Source organism: Dicentrarchus labrax, unplaced genomic scaffold (genome assembly GCF_905237075.1).
Source record: "Dicentrarchus labrax unplaced genomic scaffold, dlabrax2021, whole genome shotgun sequence".
In the NCBI taxonomy this organism is placed as follows: Eukaryota; Metazoa; Chordata; class Actinopteri; family Moronidae; genus Dicentrarchus; species Dicentrarchus labrax.
The window spans coordinates 9773332-9794767 of record NW_026136709.1 but is presented as its reverse complement, the minus strand read 5'-3'; the positions used below and the strand labels follow the sequence as shown (position 1 = coordinate 9794767).

The window sequence follows — 21436 nt, the reverse complement described above, 5'->3', positions numbered from 1 at the left end:
AATAATAATAATAATAATAATAATGTATATAAATGGCTGCACAAAGGGCCCGAGGTGCAACCGTTGCCGACGCCTATTAAACATAGCCCGCAGTTTTAGGAAGCGAACGTTGCCGGAGGCCCGGTGCTATGGTGGAAGTGGTTGAAACCAAGCCTTAGACAAACAGGCTGGATATTCAAACGGACCCCGCTCTTGTCTGAGAGGAACCCACTCTCAGACAGCTCTGCTTTAAAACTTACTCCTCCCTTAGTGCACAGAGCCCCAAACAATATTTCTGCCCCCCCCCCAACCCCTCCACACACATACACACCTCCCTCTCTTTTGTCCAGTCCTGGTGAGGTCTGTATAGCTGCAGGTATTGTGTGTGTAGTTAAAATGTGTTCGCCTTTGAAGTCCAACATGAAGGTTTGTTTTAAATATTAACACCAATAAAAAATACAAAATAAAATCTATAGATTCTATGTGGGATTATGCAACTTCAAAAAATAATAAATAAAATAAAAACTATAAAGGTTTTATTGGAGAAAATGCAAAATGAAGAGTATTTTCCCGTAAAAAGTTTGTCCAATATTCTCAGTAGATGCATTAAATATGTTTTGATGTGTGTTTGATGTAGTGAGAGAACCATCCATGCGGCTGTCTGCCAGCGACGTTCATCGTAACTCTGTGCGTCCCGTTTGCAGCCTGCATGTGTGAGTGCTGTCAGAAACCTGAAAGAGGAGAAAGGTTTTTTTGGAATAAAGCTTTGACCATTATCACCTATGTGAGCGCACGTGTTGCACTCCCCCCCCCCACTCTCTCTCTCTTGTGTGTGTGTGTGTGTGTGTGTGTGTGTGTGTTGGTGGGTGTGTGCGTGTGTGAGACAGAGAGAGGGAGAGCTCATTCGCTCTTGGCCGGAGGGGTCTACATAAGTATGTATTAGAAATAAACAGTGGATAAATAAATAATGAGCCTCACAATAGCAGGGTAGCTTTCTGTGTAGAAGTAATGATGTTGGCAGTTAACCTTCAAGTTTTTAACTTGACACAGTTTCATTTGCAGTGAGAATTCATGTTTTCTAAAAACAGACAAAACAGTGAAGGAAAAAAAAAGAAGTTTAATTGACTCAGGACTAACGGATTTTTGTTTTTCTTTTACTTTTATATCAGTTTAAGATAAACATAATACAATATGTTTTTCCTTTGCTAAATGCACTTTAATTTTATTGCAGTTTTTGTATTTTCTAATAAGCCATCTTAATTATTATTAATATATTTTTGTTTCAAGGAGAGGGTAAAACCACATCACATGTTACCTGGCTTTTAGTGTGCACAATTGTATTACTTTCTATTTTTAAAAAATCGATGTAAATTCACCTAATGCAAATAAACTACCGTTATTACTCTGTACAATATGGATTTTATAGGGTAAAAGCTTAAAAGGACACCTCCCTGCAAATATAATTAATCTTAAATTTAAAAAACAACAACAGTGGCTTTGATTGTACCTCATAGTTTCTTTTAAAAAGAACCTTTCAAACGTTGTAATAAATAATAACAAACTCGTTTAATTGTCATTAGAGACCAAAGTGTGACAGCTTAGGCCTATCCAGCACCCATATAAATATGGCTATTTCACTTTTTCCCAAGTAGTGTCTTTCTCGTCCACACCCGGAGTTGTGCGCATGCGTCACCAGGTGGCCCCACACCGTTTTTATGGCCAGGTGAGGCGATCCGGTCCAGGTAAAAAGTAAAGCTTTACTTTGGGGACCGAAGGCTCAATGAGATAGACACGGCACCAGATCGACCAAAAACCAAAACCAACCAAAGGCAGCAGAAGACAAAGAATGTCAATTATGGGCAAAATGGGGGAATGGCAGGTATGTGGTGCTTTACTTTAAGACAAAGAGACGGCTGTGGAAATCCATGAAAACTGTCAAAGTGTCGACTTGTTGTAGGATGAGGCTGCACAGGCACCGTGAAATCTTTTGTAAAAGGCAGGGTGCAACAGTGCTCCTGTGTTAATCTAGAAGCTTATATGTTTTATCCGACAGGAGATCACGCAAAGGAAGTTAAATATATTTTAGTTTGGGAACTCTCTGTTGCGGTGATGTAGCCTTACATGTCAAATTAACTCCAACCTGAGGACGGGGATCGCATGTTGTTGTCGGTTGACTGCATACGCATTTCAGATACTGGTTTATACAGATACACTGGTATGTACAGATGTGCAGATGTGTTTGATCATACATTAGACAGGGGATGATGTGGTGAAGCATGTTGACAAAACGCAGACCCTATTAGTCTCGTTGCGTCTTTGAAGTAAAATGTAACTTTTCCTATCTGTAATTCGCGTTTATTTATTACTATTCCAATTTCGGATTGCATGTTTTAAACTTGTGACTTACATAGCATCCCATAATGAACTTTCTAGGCTCTTAGTGTCCACAGATTGTCTGCGCTATACTGCAAACCTGGCCTTGTTTTGTGAGGTGTAGGGAGATTTAAAGAGACGGTATTTGCTGAAACAAAAACACTGGAGTTTCATTCGTTAAATAACCGATCAGCCAGGCCACATCTCCAGAAAAGACGCATGCATGGCTGTCATTGTCAGCCAGTTTCATCTCTCCATTCTCATTAATAACAACTGCTTGTAAGGAAAAAAAAAAGGTACTCCACCAAAAATGGTAATCCAGGTTTTAAAACGAGAGGGGCCAACGCCTTTAAAGAGCAGGCGACCTGTCTGCTGACCCACGACCTGCTGAGGTGAAGTCTCGGCCGGCGACAGGCAGAGCCAGCCTCTCCTTGGCCGGTCATTCAAATGAAACAAGGCCATGTTGTTGTGTTAATTATTTACATTCCCCCAAACCCCTGCGCCCTCACAGGTAGTCAATGGACCTGTAGAGCCGCTTCGAATGGCTCACCTTTTTCATTTTAACATAACACTGAAAGAAAAGCCTCTCAAGGTCTCCACTCTCAATGGGATTAAAATAACAGCCTGGGAGTTAAAAAATCAAGGGTGACAACAAAGTGCGTGACAGGGCTGTATTTGCATAGGCATGCTGTTTTCACATCAAGTAGCTGGGAAAAAAGCAATCAATAAGACACTGGCTTGTACAGTAAACTTAAGTTATTTCACAGCAAATACATGTGCAACTTTTTTTTTTATAGAATAAATGTAAAGCGTTAGAATAGCAAATCTTGCTGTTGTTGTCTCCCAGAATCGGAAAGACATGTAAAATTATACTCGAAAACCGTCCCAGGTGCATGCAGGTCCCCATGCTTGACTATAAACTCCCCTCGACAAACACACCCACACACACACACACACACACACACACACACACACACACACACACACACACACACACACACACCTCAGTGAACAGTAGAAATAATAAGCATGTGTAGCGTCTTGCTGCTTTAGTTTTTACCTGTGCGCTGTCCATTGGTGTTGTGTGTGAGCAGATGGGGGGAATCAAACGGCTGTTGATATGCTAATGAGGCCCTGTGCCAGTGTTATTACAGAGCTGCTCCAGCCCTTCACTTCCACCATTAGAGGGAGACCTCAGAGCGCAAGACAGACAGCAGCCCACAGCTTCAATAAAAGTAGTTTTTCTGAGCGGGGAGCACAATTCACTGAGTGAAAACAAGACTAAGGCGATACCTATACTCAATATCCACCTCAGCAACCCATGAAAATGCTTTGGAAATTAACTGATAACATTAAATATGAAGATTGCGAGGTAAGGGGCTCCTCTTTGATTTCTTTAATTTAATTTCATTAATTTTTTTGGGTAAAAAAATCAATCTATGGTAATTATTTTATGAATATGATGTATTGTTTTGATCCAAATATGTCATTCTTCTGACAACTGTTAGTGGACACATTTAATTCAACTGCAGGATGAATAGAATGTCTTTTATTAATTTCATAGCTTCCTCTTTTTGTGTGTGTTTGTGTAGAGTCAAATTAGAGGATAATAATAATTATAAGAACAATGGCAATAATAATAATAATTATCATTATTATTATTATTACCATTAGTATGTGACATTGTGGCAATAACAGCTGTGTTTAATATATATATTAGTGAAAATATATGACTATATTAGTTGCATGAGTGAAATCATACCTGTGATATATTTTATTTTTTTTGTCTTTAATTTCACATTAAAAATATATTCACATATTAAACAGCATGAAGAAACATTTAAATAATAATGTACACCTACCATGCTTTAATTAAAAATTATATTTTAACTAAACAGCACATGTAAGCGCTAACACAGGCTGCTTTATTCACTGCTTAAATGGACATGGACATTTACCCTTCAGTTTTAATATCTCTGCAATTTGAGCCGTTAGATTTGTGCGTGTGTGCTTGTATGTGTGGAGTGCATACACTGCGTGATTGTTGTTATGGACATAGACAAAGTTTGGCAGTAATATCAGGGACTTGTTTGGGAGTGGAGAAGCCAGTCGGACGTGTTTTTTTTTTTTTTTCACAAGGATAGAGACGGCCGGGAACAAGAAAACAAAAGCTGGGCACCTCTGTGCTCATGTTGTGGTGATCGTTTTTAATTCACATGCAGGTATCGGTGCAGAACAAAATTTACAATCGAATTCCGGTCACAACCCGTTGTTTCGTAATTTGAAAATACGTGATTGAGCAGGAAGGGGGAGTGGATCTGTTTTTAGCCGCGCGTAAAAGTTGGTTAGAGCGCCGGATCCGGGCGGCCCTATCTTAGACTTTGGGGATTTATTTTTCTCCGTCTTTCCGGGTCAAAGTTAAAAGTTAGCCGGTGTGACTCTGGGTTTGGAGTCGAGGAGGAACTGGTTGGATTAATTCGGCGGAGACAGAGGACAGAAAGGAGACCCATGGAGGACAGCTCGCTGTCGGAGTCTGAGGTGGAAAACAAAGGGACCAGTGGTAGAAATGAGCCGGTCGGAATGCCCATAGCGTCGTCTGCTGGATTTTCACCCAGTTCAGAGGTGCACATTGTTTCCTTCCATGGCTTCTTCTTTCCCTGTCTGCCGTCCACCTTCCTTCATTCCTATGTCTTTCTTTCACTTTTGCGCTTTGGCCCTGGAACCCTTTTAAAATGCCCCCCCTCCCCTCCTCCCTCCCCACCTCCCTCTCGCTCTGATTCGTCAGACGGGAGTGAATGTCCCTCTTTTTGTCTCTCTCTCTCTCCACTCCCTCCACAGTCTCTCACTCCCTCTTTTCTCTCTCTCTCTCTCTCTCCCTCTCTCTCTCTCCCCATCTCTGATTAGATATACTGATTCCTCCTTTCAATGGACGTCATTTAAGCGCAGACTCCTGCCTTGAGTTGCGTCCTCCGCTTCACGCCCGATTTCCGACCATTCTTTCCTTATTATTAAGTATTCCTGTAATATTAATAGTCATGAATGCGTTCTATTAGGAGTCCAAGAGGGAGACGAAGAAGCGGCTCTTTTGCTAATATGAGCTCAAGCGAGGAGACGGCAGCACTGTGATAGAAGCCAGGAGAGCAGGGAGAAAAAGAGGGTTTTACCAAGAGAAACTTTTCGACCCAAATCCGCCAGCACCGCCGAATATCTGCATTTTTTTTTTAGACCCAAATGAAGGGCAGCGGGGATCTAACCATTTATTTCTGATGGATTATCGTCCTGCTGCTGTGGCACATATCTGATCGCCGGGGCCATCGTGATCTTGCAGGAGAGAAGAGTCTTTTCTGGGGGTTCAATTTTTTTTGTTTTGCTGGTTAATTCCCTTTGCTCGCCCCTCGAACACGCCAAGTGTTGTTTTTTTTTGAACTGATTATTCTTTTCTTGAGTCGCACCGAGAAAATGTTAGTGCACAGTTTTTCCGCGATGGTAAGTTGCTGGAGCCTCACCGTGTCAGATACTTCGAATTTGTTTGCATTTCAGATTTTGTTATAATATTTTTTTCTCCCCCCCCGGCTGAATAATGTTTTGTAAAAGCTTGCATGATTTAAAACTGTGGGAGACCTTGGAAAAAAAGCTGAAATAATGCGAGGCTCGGTTATTGATTTGAGGGCATTTCCACCTCCGGAATTTCGATGTTTCATTTTTTTATTATTTACTTTTAGCAAATTATTGTCCTGTCATTTTATTTCTAAAACTTTGCGGACGAGGAGTCGATGTGTGAATGTGTTGTCTTTGTTGTTTAAAATGAATCAGCACAGATGACTTTAATTTAATATGGATTCCACACTTGGTCTAATTCCTATCATCCACTCAGGCCATATTTGATAATGCCCCAGCGCAAGCCCGCAGAGCATCCTGCAGCTAAAACAAAGGAGCAAAATACGTTAATACATGGTTGTGTCTTTTTTATTTATTTTTTTAAATGTATTGAGTCTAAAATACACTTTTCTTTCTGTCCTTCCCTGCCAGGACCGTCACGACGGCACCAGCAATGGGACAGCCAGGCTACCTCAGCTGGGCGGCGTGGGCCAGAGTCCCTACACGAGCGCCCCTCCGCTCTCCCACACACCGAACTCGGACTTCCAGCCCCCGTACTTCCCCCCGCCCTACCAGCCCATCTACCCGCAGTCTCAGGACCCTTACTCGCACGTCAACGACCCGTACTCCCTCAACTCCCTGCACGCCCAGCCGCAGCCGCAGCACCCGGGCTGGCCGGGCCAGAGGCAGGGTCAGGAGAGCGGCCTGCTGCACCAGCACCGCAGCCTGCCCCACCAGCTGTGCCGGGAGTACCGCAGGGAAGTGCTCCTACCGTCCGGCCACGGCATCGACACGGGACTGTCGGACTCTATCCCTATCCATGGAATACCTCACTCTTTAGAAGACGTTCAGGTGAGACAGCTTTGACCTGCGTTTCTCTTTTTGTGGCTTTACTCCAGAAAATCCAAAATAAAAGGGTCAAATGTATGTTATTATTAATTGTAGGCTCTTTTGCTCACCACTAATTTATTTTAAAGAAATTATTAATACTAATACCGATAATGGTGTTATTTGTATTTCAATAGAATTATTATTACCATTTGTTCAAACACCATACATTTCATAATAACTTTTAGTTTTAATATTTTTAGGCTATTAGTAAATGTGCTTTTATTATTTCTGTTGTTTAATAAACGTCAGGGGGATGACAGGCATTTAATTAGTTAGTCTCTTCATGCAGCCATTTTTTCACTGTCTGGAAAAATAGAATAGAGAATTTATATTTCAGTGTTGTCAAGATTATTTTGAATAAAACAGCACCATTTTACATCGTTAATTCCTTTTATGAAATGTACTTTTCATAAGTGCTGCTAGTTGCCAAATTCGATGTGGTTTTCTTCAAGATTATCACTTCAATCGAATTAAATTTAATAGATTTAAAAAAAAAAAAACCAAAGCGCCTGTATTAACACACGCTTTCCTTCACGTCCTCTGACTTTATTTGATTTCTCAGTTTAAAGCAAGATGAGGCTCGCCGCTCTTTGCGAACAATAACACTGTAATACACTGCATGCACACTGACAGGAGAACTGAGCCTGGTGGATTGGGTTTAGGTAATAGCTGCGAGTGCTAAAGATGCATGATAAATGAGCGCTAAAATTGTAAATAACCCTAATTCTTATTTGGAGGATTCTTCCCAATTTTTTCTCCTTTTTTTTGGTAAATCAGAAACAAACACCAATAATCCTCTAATTAGTTCATAGGCCTTTAATAGGCTGCGCTGCCGTAATTACTATCCAATCTAGATTAGAAGTTTCCTTGTGAGTAGAGCCAATCTGTGGGCGAAATTAGGTCAGGATTATGGGGCGACACAGCTTCGTTATTTAAGTCTGAGTTTGTGATCTAGTGTAACGCGTCCATCAGTGTAACCCGCTGAAAACACTCGTGGACAATAATAACAGGTATGGGCCTCGGGAGCGTCCATGTTGGGTGATTGTAGCTAATTGTGTCAGGCTTTGTTCGTGCACAGCATCCTGAGTTGCATTCACTGGCACAGGACCGAGGCTGATATTTTTGTGCCTTTTGTGCTAAAATTGTCTAATTTTTTATTATATTTTTTTTTTGCATATGTGTCACAGTCTGTTGAGGATCAAGGAATCCACATTCCCGACCAGACTGTAATTAAAAAAGGTAAGCAATTTCCTCCGAGATATCATGCATGTTTCTGCAAGCTGCACACACACACACACACACACACACACACACACACACACTCACCGCGCACACACAAACACACACACACACACACCCCCAACACACACACACACACACACACACACCATTCACCATTCTGCTCGAGAGAACTCGATGCAATGCGGTAATGCCTGACTGATCCTAATACGCAGTAGCCTATTTTTCATTACATGGTTTCCAAGTGCATCAAACTGGCTGCACCTTTTTTTTCTTTTTTTTTTCTCGCTGATGGAATTTACTGTCAGCGTTTCAGAGCAGCGGGGAGATGAGTAGAGCTGGTGGGCTTTGTAGGCCCGTGGTATTGATGGTCAAAGATACAGGCCTATATAGACGATCCTGACACTTAAGTGGTGAAAGCCAATAGCTGCAATCACACTGCATGGTCAAATTTAATATGGAAGTTGGTGCCGCTGGATGGAGCACAGGCCTGGTGTGTGCCTGGTGATAGTCTTTGGATAGTCTTTGGAGAGGGAATCAAAACTCGGAAGAAAAAAAATCACTGGCTGGTTTAATATTTAGAATATTTGCTGTGAAAATAAAAAATAAAAAAATCTGTTTGATTTATATTGTTAAGGGGACTTTTTTCATGGTCAGGGTTAAAAGCGTTTTGTCAGGTCAAATTAGAGCTCACTAGATAAGATATGGAACGATTTTTCTTTCTTTCCTTTTCTGTCTTTTTTCCATTCTTTCTTTTTTGAGTCTGTCTATCTGCGTATCAACATGATAATTGGCTTCTTATATTAGTAATCTCAAGAGTTCGTTTAACTCCTATTGTCTCTATTAGGCTCCCCTGAGCCATTAATGTCACAAGTGATCTATCCAAAGGCGCACAGTCCCCTTTGTCTCCGGTTACTGCACACCAAAACGGTGTAGAGCCCAGCAGTGCTGAGCCCCCCTCCTCGGTGTGAAATCACACACGAGCGACGGTGTTTTGCTGGATACCGAGGATGTGTCAAAATAGGTAGACTTTACCAAATCTCTCGGTTGGTGTAGTTGCTTTGTGTAGAGTCGATCCATGGTGTGGCGAGCGCAAAAATAGGCTGTATGAGAGCTCAGATAGTGGAAGTTCTCGCTGTCTGCTGCTGAGGTCTCTAATGCAGACCGGTGTTTTTCAGATAAAGATCATATGGGTGGAAATACATTTATATGTTGTGCATGTGCAGTTGAGTGAGAGTTATACCTATTAGTCCTGATGTTAATGATTGTAATATTCACACACAGGCATTATTATTACCATGTATAGGCCTCTGTTAGTCGCCTTTCTCTGCGTGTCCTTGTTGCTCAAAGTGTACACATGTGGTGCTAAACTCTAAATCCGGGGCCTAAATCCCCCCCATCTCATTTAGTTAAGGCTCTGCATTGCATGAAATTCACTGAGCACGGTCTCTCTCTGTCCCCTCCTCTCCCTCCATCTCTCCATCCCACCATCCCTCTCTTCCAACCTCCCCCCCTTCTCTCTCCCCTCTTGCTAGGTCCAGTGTCTTTATCCAAGAACAACAACATCTCCGCCATCCCCGTAAATAAAGACGGTCTTTTCGGAGGGGTGGTAAATCCCAATGAGGTGTTCTGCTCAGTTCCGGGTCGCCTGTCCCTCCTCAGCTCCACATCAAAGTACAAGGTCACGGTGGCCGAGGTGCAGAGACGCCTCTCGCCGCCTGAGTGCCTCAACGCCTCTCTGCTGGGCGGGGTGCTGAGGAGGTGAGTCTGACTGGAGGGCTGCAAAAGTCTCTCTATGTATCTGTGTGTATATTTGTGTCTGTGTATGTGAACTCTCTCACTCAACTCCAATCCATTCTCTCTGCGTGCGTGCATCTCTCTCTCTCTCTCTCTCTCTCTCTCTCTCTCTCTCTCTCTCTCTCTCTCTCTCCTCTGTACCAAGAATAATTAAAATCGACCAACCATGACACCTAGCTCCTGCATTTAAAGCAGGAGGGGTCTGTTAAATTCCATATTAACTTCCCTAGCACTGGAACTCTCTCTCTCTCTCTCTCTCTCTCTCTCTCTCTCTCTCTCTCTCTCTCTCTCTCTCTCAAATTAATGTAGGCCTAGTCTGTTTCAACCCCAGCTCTATAGGCCCAGTGAAGGCATTACACATGAAAACATTGGTCTCCAGTGAACTGTCTACTGAAGTGCTGCAGACACACAGCCAGTAATAGTACTGCCTATTAAGTAGGGCTTTATTTATTCATTTTGTACAGTATTTGTCTGCTGGTGAAAAGGTTTGGGCTCTTTTAGTATTATTTATAGCTTGTATTAGAGATGTAGTGGAGGGTAAAGCCAGCCAAATCCAGCCCATTCACCTTTTAATTAGTGAGAAAAGAGCTGAACCACATTTACTGGCGGGCATGTTTACATGATGCAAATATCAGAGCCTGCATCTTAGAAAGTGACACCGAAATCCCAAACTGATGGGGCATAATCGTTAAAACGATTTGACAATGTGTAGGTAACTTTTTTTCTTGCTTCTAAGCCTCACTAACTTCACCACTACATTATTGCATATTTTAGATATTTGAATTATATATTGAATTTCTGCTTTGTTTTGGTGCCACAGGGCAAAGTCTAAGAACGGAGGAAGATCCTTGCGGGAGAAGCTGGATAAAATCGGCTTGAATCTACCTGCGGGCAGACGCAAGGCAGCCAACGTCACCTTACTGACGTCACTAGTCGAAGGTAAGTGTCGGGTGCCGTAAATCACGTTCCCACTCTTGTTGCTCCCGCGATATCAGGTGCTTGCAAAACTGGGGGTGTATCTCTCTCTCGTTCTCTCTCTCTCTCTCTTTCTTTCTCTGTGTTGGAAATCAGCATATGCGCTCATCCGTGTAATGTGGACCGACTTTGCCTCGCAAGTAATAAAGCATGAAGGATGCGTGTGTGTGTGTGTGTGTGTGTGTGTGTGTGTGTGTGTGTGTGTGTGTGTGAGCAGTGAGAGAGAGAGAGAGAGAGAGAGAGAGAGAGGGAGAGAGGGAGAGAATGGTGCTGGTAATTCTAGTGGCTTTGCAGCGTTGGCCTCCGCTTTCAGGAGCACACTTGCAGGTCCACGGCTGGCCTAGTTTATACACTGGATGAATTTGTGTTGAAGTCCAGTTAATTATTGAGTGCTGCTTGTTTATTGGGCACCGCTGAGCTGTTTCACCTCATGGCTGAGAAGTCGATTGATTTATTAACCCTGCATTGTTTCAAACATTAATACAGGCCCGCGTATGGCAGCGCAGGGCTGTTTTTTTAAATGGTGACTTAATTCTTTCGTTAATAGCTTCCCGTGTTTTGCTTTTCACTGAAGATTTTTGTTGCATGCAAATGGCATGGCGCTGACCTATTGGGAGCTATATGTTTTGGGCCTATTAAAGAATAAATTAGTCAATTATGGTGCGCGGAAGAGATGCCTTTTACCTGGATAAATCCATTTTGCTTGCAGAGTTGAACCTTATTATTCAGTGCAGTGGTATTTGGTGTGCAGTGGGTTTCCAAAGGTGAAAGCTTGCGATGGTTCATTGGTCCCTGTTAATCATTGCTGCAGAAGAGGACCGAGTGTTCATTGTGCTTCGGAGAAATTTGGTGCTGTATTGTAATGAGCCTGGAGAAATGTATGATTCTGGGTAGTAAGGGGGTGGTGGCACGTGTGTGTGTGTGTGTGTGTGTGTGTGTGTGTGTAAAGGGGGGGGGGGGCGGTGGATGGCAGCCGGTTATTTAGTGAAGGGACAGTGGGTTTTCTGAAGTGCTGTCATTGTTTATGATCCGCTCCATTTTATGGAAACGAGTTTACTGGACTTGAGCTTTGATGCTAATTGGCGCATGCGTTCTTCCGGAGCAGGGGCTTATGGGCAGGAAGCCCCGCAGTAAAAACTCAACTGCTTCAGGAAATTAAAACCAAAGACTTGGAGAAAAAGAAAAAAAGAAAGTCAACCAACAAGAGAGAGGCGAGCTCAGACTCGGACGGAATGAAAAACCTGTAATTCTCATAGCTGAAAAGCAAGTGAGATTTAGGTATAGCCCTTTAAAATTGCTTCCCCATGCCTGTGTGATATGCTGGACTTCCAATAATGCGCAGGCATTGGTAATCAATGACATGGTGTTAAGCATGGCGCTCCGTCTATATTTCCTATCCACTTATTGTTTCTCCTCCATATTTAACCGTTCTCACGGTATGGAGGAGAGAGCTTGACGCGTATTGACAGCTCGCAGGGCTGTTTTATTATTATTTCTGGGCTATTATTGTTGTTATCATCATCATTAGTGTTTGTTGGGAAGGCACAGGTGCTATAACCCTGCTGTCTGAACGCATAAACAGAGTGGACGCTCCGCTCAGATCAGATTAATCATGTGTTAGTCCAGGCAGGGAGTGTGAACTGCTCTGAATTTGATGTAACCATATTTAATAAGCAAACACATTCAACCTCATCCCCCCCCCTCACTCCTCCTCCTCCTTCTTCTTTCTCAGGCGAAGCGGTACATCTTGCCAGGGATTTCGGTTATGTATGCGAGACCGAGTTTCCAGCCAAGGCAGTAGCTGAATATGTAAACCGTCAGCATTCCGACCCAAACGAACAAGTCCAAAGAAAAAACATGCTATTGGCCACGAAGTAAGTGCTATCATCACATTTCACTGTGTCACACCGAATGCATCCCTGCCATGTGCCAGTGTGTGTGTGTGTGTGTGTGTGTGTGTGTGCAGACTGTCAATTAAAACACACACACGCACAAACACACACACACACACACACACACACACACACACACACACACACACACACACACACCACACACCCACACAGATTTTAATTAAATTATTTTTTTCTTTATTAAAATGCACTTTTCCACACTTGATCCCAAGTTTGATATCGAACCAATCAGAATTGTACACACTGTCAGATGTCATGATAAAATATGTCATCACTGCTCCCTGTCAATATCAGCTCACTAGTGCTATCAGCTATAGGCAAATCATTTAAATAGGATTTCTTCTTTTTTTCTTTCTTTATTTAGCCACACACTTTTCAATGTTACTGGATTTTATTCAGACACTGAATCTTTTTTTCTTTTTTAAACATGTGATTCTATATAACATTTTGAGTTATAGTTACAGTGTGTACAGTTCAGTTAAATGTCCTGTCGTTGTTGACTAGGCCCCAGTTCCCTCATCCGCATGCACAGCAGTATTTAGTTTAGTTTTCCTTGTGATTTCAGTGACATTGACACATAGCTGGTTCTCATCCAGCGCTACCATTGGTGTTGGATATTTTTACTATGCGTTAGCTGAAACATGGGCATTCCCTTAAAAGGCAGAGACGCAGAAGCCGGCATTTAATATTGATGATGGGCCGCTAAAATCAAACAGCTGTCAGCCATAACCGCTTATTACAGGCTTTTTGAGTCTTATTAAAATAGCAGGAGCATGCAATGGAGAGTAAACCCGCGTTAACTCACCTTTTAATGGTGGAATGCAATTTTCTTTACGTTATAAAAAATATTTTACATAGGCCTACGTTTAATGTGTAAGTGACACACAAGAAGGTGTCTTTCTGAGGACAAATAAGCGTGAATTATTATTTTTTGGGGCTATTTGACTGTATTGTGTCAGTGGTTAGTGTTTGCTATTTGATAATCAGCGATTGAAGTTCAAAGTTTAAACTGCTAAAATCTTTTGTTTTACATCGACAAGTCATTTGGAGTCATGTTTTCTCTTAAAATGTTATTTTTAATAAAAGTAAACTATCCTGCCACTGAGCTCAGAGATTCATTTCCACCTGTTTGTAGCTGCAGGGCATTTTCTTTAGCCAAGTGTTAATTTCTGAAAACAAAGCAGAACGAAGAACACAGTTTCAGTCCACTAATAAATGCTGTAAAACTGATTGAAATAAGTTGATGTTGGGAGGGGGGGAGGGGGATTATTGTCTCACCTTAGCGTCTGGTCAATTTTCACATGCACATTTAGAATTGCAGCCCCCCTGCAGGACTGACTGATTTAAACATGGCTATTTTTTGCAGTGTGTCCACTTTGATTTATTTTTGTCTGGACGTTAAAATGCACGCAGGGATTTGCTCAGTCTTGGTCATTAACACGCCGTTCTCTCTCTCTCTTGTTCCAGGCAAGTCTGCAAAGAGTTCACGGACCTGCTGTCCCAGGACCGCTCGCCGCTGGGAAACTCACGGCCGCAGCCCATTCTTGAACCGGGAATCCAGAGCTGTTTGACCCACTTCAGTCTAATCTCGCACGGTTTCGGGACCCCGGCATTGTGCGCGGCCGTCACGGCCCTGCAGAACTATCTGACCGAGGCTATCAAAGCCATGGACAAAATGTACCTCAACAACAACCCCAACAGTCACTCAGATAACGGCACTAAAGGCGGAGACAAAGACGAGAAGCACAGAAAGTGATGTTTCCATCCCACCTTCACCGGAGGCCAAACCCCAGGGCCCCTTCTTCTACACCGACCCGCACCCTCCGCCTTGCCCCGGCCCCCCCACCCGTTCAATATAAATATTATAAATACCTTATAAATACTATTGATAAAGTTAAACGTGCCACTTCCTGATCTTGCGCGGTTTTACATGTTTTGTTTTTACATCCCCACTTTGGATTCACGGGAAACAACGCAAGAAATCTTCTTCTTCTTCTTCTTCCAACACCTGAACCATACGAAATGTTATTTAACAAAAAAAAAAAAAAAACAGAAAAGAAAAAAAGCTGCAGAGGAACAGCTCCAGGGTGAGGAAAAAGGTGTATTGCCTCAGCCAGAGGACTTTTTATGTACTCCCCTTATTTTTTATGAGCTGCAACGAATGGACTGAAATCCAGCGACCCCTCTATATCTCAATTTTACGATTGTGACAAAAACGAAGCTAAAAGAGGATGAATTCTTATCAGTATTGTGAATAATAAACTTGAAAAACAAAGAGAAATTCCACAGAGCTCCATGTCATGACTTCAGTTGTAGACTTTCACTCTTCTTCTCCTCCAAGCGACCAACTTGAACTTTTTGAATTTCAACACGATTCACGGTTATATAAGGGAATCAGTGTTCATGTATGTATATATTTATTTATGTGTAATTTAATGGGAATTGTAAATATGGTGCGTCTGTTGAAACTTCTTTTTTTATTTATCTGGTGCCTCCTGTTTTAGTGGGTTTGAATATTCGGTTAGTTCTTCATGTGATTTTATGGTTCTTAGAAAACAGAAGTTTGGGGTATTTTTATTTCTCTGGGATATTTCAATTCAGCCCTCTTGTAGCATGTTGAGGCGACATTGAAGCAAGTGAACAAATTTAATAGAAATAAACTTCCATTTCTCTCTCTATATATATCATCCTTATTCAGTTTTTTTTTATTTGAGACAGAGCATAAGTGAGACCCTGAGGAGAACTGTTTTTTTTTTTTTTTTTTTTTTGTGTTTCTATTTTCGTTTTTATACAAGCTTTTATGTGTTGTGCCAATCAGAATACGTTTCACCTCTTGTTCTCTCCTTGAAGCACCATAAAAGCAATAAATGGAATATTGTCTTTTTTTAAATGTTGGAAGACATTCAAAAAACATTTTTTGGGACCACCTGATATCTTGTTATGTCCGATAATGTCCAAAATTGGAGGCGGTTTTAGCTGTATTGTATAGACATGTGCTGGCAATAGTTCCCATGCCTGTCAATGTATTATAGTCCTTTGTTGCCCAGAAAAAAAATAAATATTTGATACGCTTCATCTCGATTTTTATTCATATCTTTTAATTTTTTATTCACTGCCTGATACGCCCGGGTGTTTTTTTTCTTTCTGTTTTTTTTTTTTTTTGGTCTTAGTATTTTTTTCCCATTCTGAACGGCTACAGTAATTGAGTTTAAGTCTCCCCTGACGATTGCTCCTTGCAATAAGCAGCTGAACTCATTGTTTCCCTCAAGTATAATAAAAAAAAAATCTTACTTTAAACTCCCTAGTTCAGAGCACAGGATCTTATGCAGGCCAAATGGCTCACAACAATGGATATATTCGCGTTTGAAGTGTGCAGCGCCACCCCTCCAGCTAAAACCCTCTGAGATGTATATAGGCCTGGTGTGCAATGTTTGGTTGTTATAGGCTATATTTGGCTCTCCCCCGTTTATTCTGTGCTGGAGCCTTATTCAAAGACATGCATCAAATATTTGTTATGTTGTTTTGCCTCTGAGTGTAATCAATGAACAATCAGCGCTCAGTATGGTGGGTTTTTATGTATATTTCGTGATATAATCATGATACTTTCATAACGAATCTCTTGCTCTAACTGGTATTTAGTCTCATTTCGTTGTGTTTGCCTGAGTGGGTCTATAAATGTGGCTATCACACTGGCTGTAATAGCAAAATCTGAAGCTGGCCTTTGCTTTATTTTGCGTGCAGAGCTGCTAGAGAGCAGGCCGTTGCATAACATTTAGAGTTTTGATTGTATATTGATGGCGTGGCACCTATAGCTCGAAATCAATCTCGTCTGGAGCATGAATCAGTCTGGTGATATATGCATCGTGGTATTGTTTCTCGCTTTCCCCATTTCACTGTCTGGTAACCATGCAGTTTAAAATATTGTAACACTGGGAGAGCACTGGGCGAACCCCCCCCCCGCTTCCCTCTCCTCCTCTTTCTCTCTCCAATCTCCTCTGCAGCCATATTTATTATCTGCATGATTTTCGGGCCCTGGTTTAATTCTGAGGCAGTTGTTTTTGCAGGAGGGTGAATGAAGCCTAACTGTACATGTCCTTGGCATAATTGCGATGCACAGTGCTGGAGCAGGTGAAGCGAGGCATTGTCTGTCAGGCCCTGTTTTTGTTGGCTCAGTCTTCAGATTGTGTGTGGGATCCTGTCCTCAGGCACAATAGCTCACTCATAAAGGGGAGAGACTACCCGGCTGCTCCTGCTATGGTGGATGTGAGGGGTGGGTGGGGTGGGGGAGAGCATAAATAGTCACTTTAAGGGAAAACAATCGTATTAAAACAGCATTCATTGGTATTAGCGAAAAAAGGGAAGCCCCTCACGTGTGTCATTAATGCTAATGCTGTTTAATAAATGTATCGGGGTTTGGTTGAATGAAAACAGGTTTTTGAGGGTGAAACGAACGCATTAGAAATAGTGGTATCTATGACAATGGTGGATATTTGTGCGTATTATTAGTATAAGATGAGGAGGATCGCAGGGCTTGTAATTGTGTCTCTCTGTGTAATGGAATTGGAGTGTTAAAGAAACTCCAAATCCCATTGTCTGTCGTTTGTTTATGCCGATACCAGCCTAATTTGCATACCATTTTAATACAAAATTGTAATTTTACCCTAATTCGATCTTAAACAGGTACAGCTAGTTTCTCGTAATGGCTCAAAGCGAAATTCATTTGCAAAAAAACAGACAAAAACCCCTCCAAAACAAAACAAAAAAATAAAAACAAAAAAACAAGGAGATCTGAAATTTGAAGAGCCAGACAGCAATACCCAGCTGAATTTGGCTAATTCAATCCATAACTGCTGCTTGTCTCAACTAAACCAATTACAGCTGATTCCCGTATAGTAATTAATAAGTGTGAGGCATGTGTTATCAAATATTGTGGAGAATATGCGAAATAAAATATAAACTGGGGGGTTAGAGTGATACATTTAGTGTGATTAAGCATCTTCTGCAGGCAGATGATGATGCTGGAAGCTTGAGGTGTGTGTGTGTGTGTGTGTGTGTGTGTGTGTGTGTGTGTGTGTGTGTGTGTGTGTGTGTGTGTGTGTGTGTGTGTGGTTGTCTTTATATCTATTTATTTCATACAGTATTTGTCTGCTGGTAAGGTCCAGTGGGCTGGCGCTCTGTTGATATTTATAGTTTGTAGCAGAGATGTAATGAAGGACAAACACAGACAGACTCAGTTAAACCACCTCTGTGGATAGTGTGTGTGTGTGTGTGTGTGTGTGTGTGTGTGTGTGTGTGTGTGTGTGTGCGCGCGCGCACTTTAGTCTGACACTGATCTGACTTTAAATCAAAAGCTGTAGCGCCACATTTAAAAAGAAAGGAAGCACGCATGGGAGGATTATTTTAGAGGACAGATTAATGCCTGTGTGCTAATACTGCAAACATATTTATTTTGCATGCTACTCGCCCTCTATTGATCACTGTCTGTCGGGCACACAAGGCAACTTTTTTCATCTACAACCAGCTGCACATCACTGCTGCGCTCATCAGTCGTGTACAAATGTGTCCCATCCACTTTACACGCTAGCAGTCGTGTTTGTGGTCAGAAAGTATTTAGTTGATGCTGCTGAGATCATTGCTTGGTGAGAGAGTGTCTGCATGGCCTAATTACCCCGTAGCACCATCACTACAACAGTCTGCACTGTAACGCTCGCAGGCAATGCTTTGGAGCTGCATGAGAAGATATAGGGCAACAAGCCTACGAGGCCCAGATTTGTTCACTGCACTGCCACAAATGTTACATGGGTATGATTGGAATTTGATTTAAGCCCAGCTGTCCTCCTGACATTTAAACACTGGGATTCTGAGATGGAGATTGAAGTGATTGTTTAAAGATGATCAGTTATTGCGCAGCACTTTAGGGGGGAAAAAAGAAAAAGAAAAATCTGCCTTTGCAGGGAGGATTAGTGTTCACACGGTGCTGGAAAGTCCTTCCTTATTGATGAGGATTTTGATGGACTTAAAGATGTTGATGTTCCAGAAACACAAGAGAGACAAAGTCTGAAATGATAGAGAGCAGATGGTCACTTTATCGATAGAATTTCTGCAAGTCACAGCGCTGCCAATTAAAGCTTCTTGTATCAAATGTTTGACCAACGGCGCATTTCAAACTGCCGGCTTAATAATAAGTGGCTTGGACAAGAGGCAGGGTTCCTCTAAATGACATTTGATACGGTTATCGGTGCAATCGAATTATGTGACTTTAAAGTTTGCAATGAAGCGCAAAATGGCTAATTGTCCTCAACTCTGACATCAGCCGTCATTTGGGGGCTTTGGCCCCCCGCCTGGCGCTGACCCCCTATGGGCCCCTTGCCCACTCTGCGAGCCAGGGCTCAGAAGCCAAGAGAGGTCAATGACTCCACCAAATCATCAAATCACCCTTGATTACTTGAGACATTAGGTAATCGATTAGAAAACATTTAGTGACTTTGAATAAACAAAGGGAGTCCTGATAGGCGTTGGAGCTCGATAATTCCAAGCAGGCTCATACATAAACGAGAGGTGTTTGATTATTGATAGCTATCAGTTATAGTTATATATAAGTTATATATGGATGTGTTTGTGCAGTGTGTTTTCATGTATTTTTATGGTTTTTATTTGAGCCACGCAAAGGATTTATTAACAATAAACAACGTTTGTGCGCCGTGACAGCACTTATCAGGAATCATTGTTGTCCTCCAGTCACCTATCAAGCACTGAGGTCTGCCAGTTTCATGGGCCTGTGTATCCCAAAATATATGAAAAAAAAGGGGGAGCGGATTAAAATTGTGTTAATGTTTCCCCACTTGGTTAATGCAGTTTATATTCTAGTTTTAGTCATTCTCGCTCTCTCTCTGCCTGTCTCTCTCCCTGCATCCTCTGCAGTCAGCCAGGGGGGGAGTGTCGCCCCGGGCCAAACATATGCTTCTTTCCATTGCACTAATCCAAATGCAGCGTGGAGGAATAATTGCTCGAGTGGCCGTGGCTTCGCAGGGGCTTTGTCCCTCACTGGCTCCCGTCAGCCAGGCACACGCCATTTCAATCAACTCTCTCTCTCTGTCTCTCTCTCTCTCCCTCTCTCTCTCGCTCTGTATCAAACCCCAGACCTTTTATCAAACCAGACCCTCACGCTTCATAAGCACACAGCCACATCCCTTAAAACGCCTTTTTTTTAATTTTTATTCCCCCCTCATGTTGTTGTTGCTGTCAGGTCATCATATTTGGAGCACCATCTTCATTAATATTGACAGTGCACCACGTTGGCAGGCTTTATTGGCAAAACGGTCGCATGAGCAATGACTACAAAAGAAAATGACTTTTTGGTGATTCTTGTCAGCGCCTCAGATTATTTTAGGTATTTTTTTTTTCTCACAAATTCCCAGCACCAAGCATTATTCAGTCAAGAAGGGGGAAATCAACTTGGTCATCCAACCAGAAAGCTGACATAGCTGATTGTAACTTGCTTTGATTTCTGCAGAGCAATGGCTGTATGTATATGTTATTAGAAAAAGACAAAAATGAAGGGACAACCGACATGATCTACATAGTCTTCACTTTATTTATTATCCATTTCAACAACAACAACATGAATAATAATAATAATAATAATAATAATAATAATAATAATAATAATAATAATACAATGATAAAATATACTAACTATAATAAAAAATAATACTCAATATTTTCTTTCTTTCTGAAATTGTTGGGGATAATATACATATATATATTCTAGGTATATGAAATAAATTAAATGAATATTAGTTGAAGGTTTGGGGGGAAATAATGCTCGGTCATTTGAGAAATGTTGGTGCAAACAGCAGGTGAACAGTCAGTCCCACCGTGCCAAGTTTCGCTATCTGACTTTAAATGATTGGATTCATTACAAAAGGTGATTCGATAAGGGGACAAAATTGTCCGCGTCTCTGTGATGAATGATGTAAATGAATTTACAAACACGCACAGTTTTCTCCTGCGAGTTGCAGAAAGTGGATGAAAGTGTACATCGGCCTGTGTTGTGCTCACCCGGAGCTTTAACACCCCGTGTCATCCTTTGTCTTATTTTCTGTGAATCAACGATGAAAATCACTCTAGTAAAATGTAGCATTTGCTAGGAAATCACATATTTCCACGGATAAGGAATAAGACAGGGGGGGGGGGGGTTGCATGGGGTGGTAGCAGCGGAGAGCCGTGGATGTCTGACTGAATTAATAGACATGATAATTTCACACTATTTCATAGTGAGCTATCTGTTCCATCACAGCAAAATAAAAGGGTCACTGCGCAGCTGTGGCAAACCCCAAGCGTTATTATGAAGTTTGATGATAGACCCCCCCCCTTTCTTTTTTTCACTCTCTTTTTTTCTTCTCTCTGGTACTTTGCTTCAGGCCAGCAATAGCTCGGGGCCACGCCGGTGCCTCCCCATGATAAAGGACTTATACTCTGTCTGTGCGCAAAGAAAGCCGCAGCAGCTTCTCTCTCTCCCGAACCTAATCAACTCACTGGCTTGGCCCTTTAACGATTGGTATACATCCCCCGCCTCTCTCTCTCTCTCTCTCTCCTTCTCTCTCTTTCCCTTCCTCTTTTTCTGTCTCTTTCTTTTTGGAAAAGTTACTGCATATTTTGCTGGATTTTTC

The 21436-nt window shown here is 41.9% G+C and overlaps 1 protein-coding gene and 1 long non-coding RNA gene across 8 annotated transcripts; one reads left to right on the top strand and one right to left on the bottom strand.

The window, feature by feature from the left end:
* Positions 1-498: 498 nt before the first annotated feature.
* On the bottom strand, positions 499-3457 carry LOC127369528 (uncharacterized). The gene is made up of 2 exons (XR_007886084.1): positions 3413-3457; positions 499-710 (listed from the first exon to the last, which is right to left on the bottom strand). It is a non-coding gene; the product is annotated as an uncharacterized LOC127369528 (long non-coding RNA).
* tfap2a (transcription factor AP-2 alpha) lies at positions 1682-15839 on the top strand. 7 transcript variants are annotated; one of them, XM_051410988.1, is made up of 7 exons: positions 1682-1858; positions 6382-6801; positions 8028-8079; positions 9615-9840; positions 10697-10815; positions 12584-12725; positions 14232-15839. In XM_051410988.1, the coding sequence occupies exons 1-7, from the start codon at positions 1826-1828 to the stop codon at positions 14518-14520; spliced, it is 1281 nt and encodes a 426-aa protein (XP_051266948.1). In that variant the 5' UTR covers positions 1682-1825; the 3' UTR covers positions 14521-15839. The 7 variants fall into 7 exon arrangements, with proteins under 7 accessions (XP_051266948.1, XP_051266947.1, XP_051266946.1 ...); XM_051410987.1 differs by lacking the exon at positions 1682-1858 and adding an exon at positions 3583-3724 and having other exon boundaries at positions 9621-9840; XM_051410986.1 differs by lacking the exon at positions 1682-1858 and adding an exon at positions 3583-3724.
* The last annotated feature ends 5597 nt before the right edge of the window (positions 15840-21436 follow it).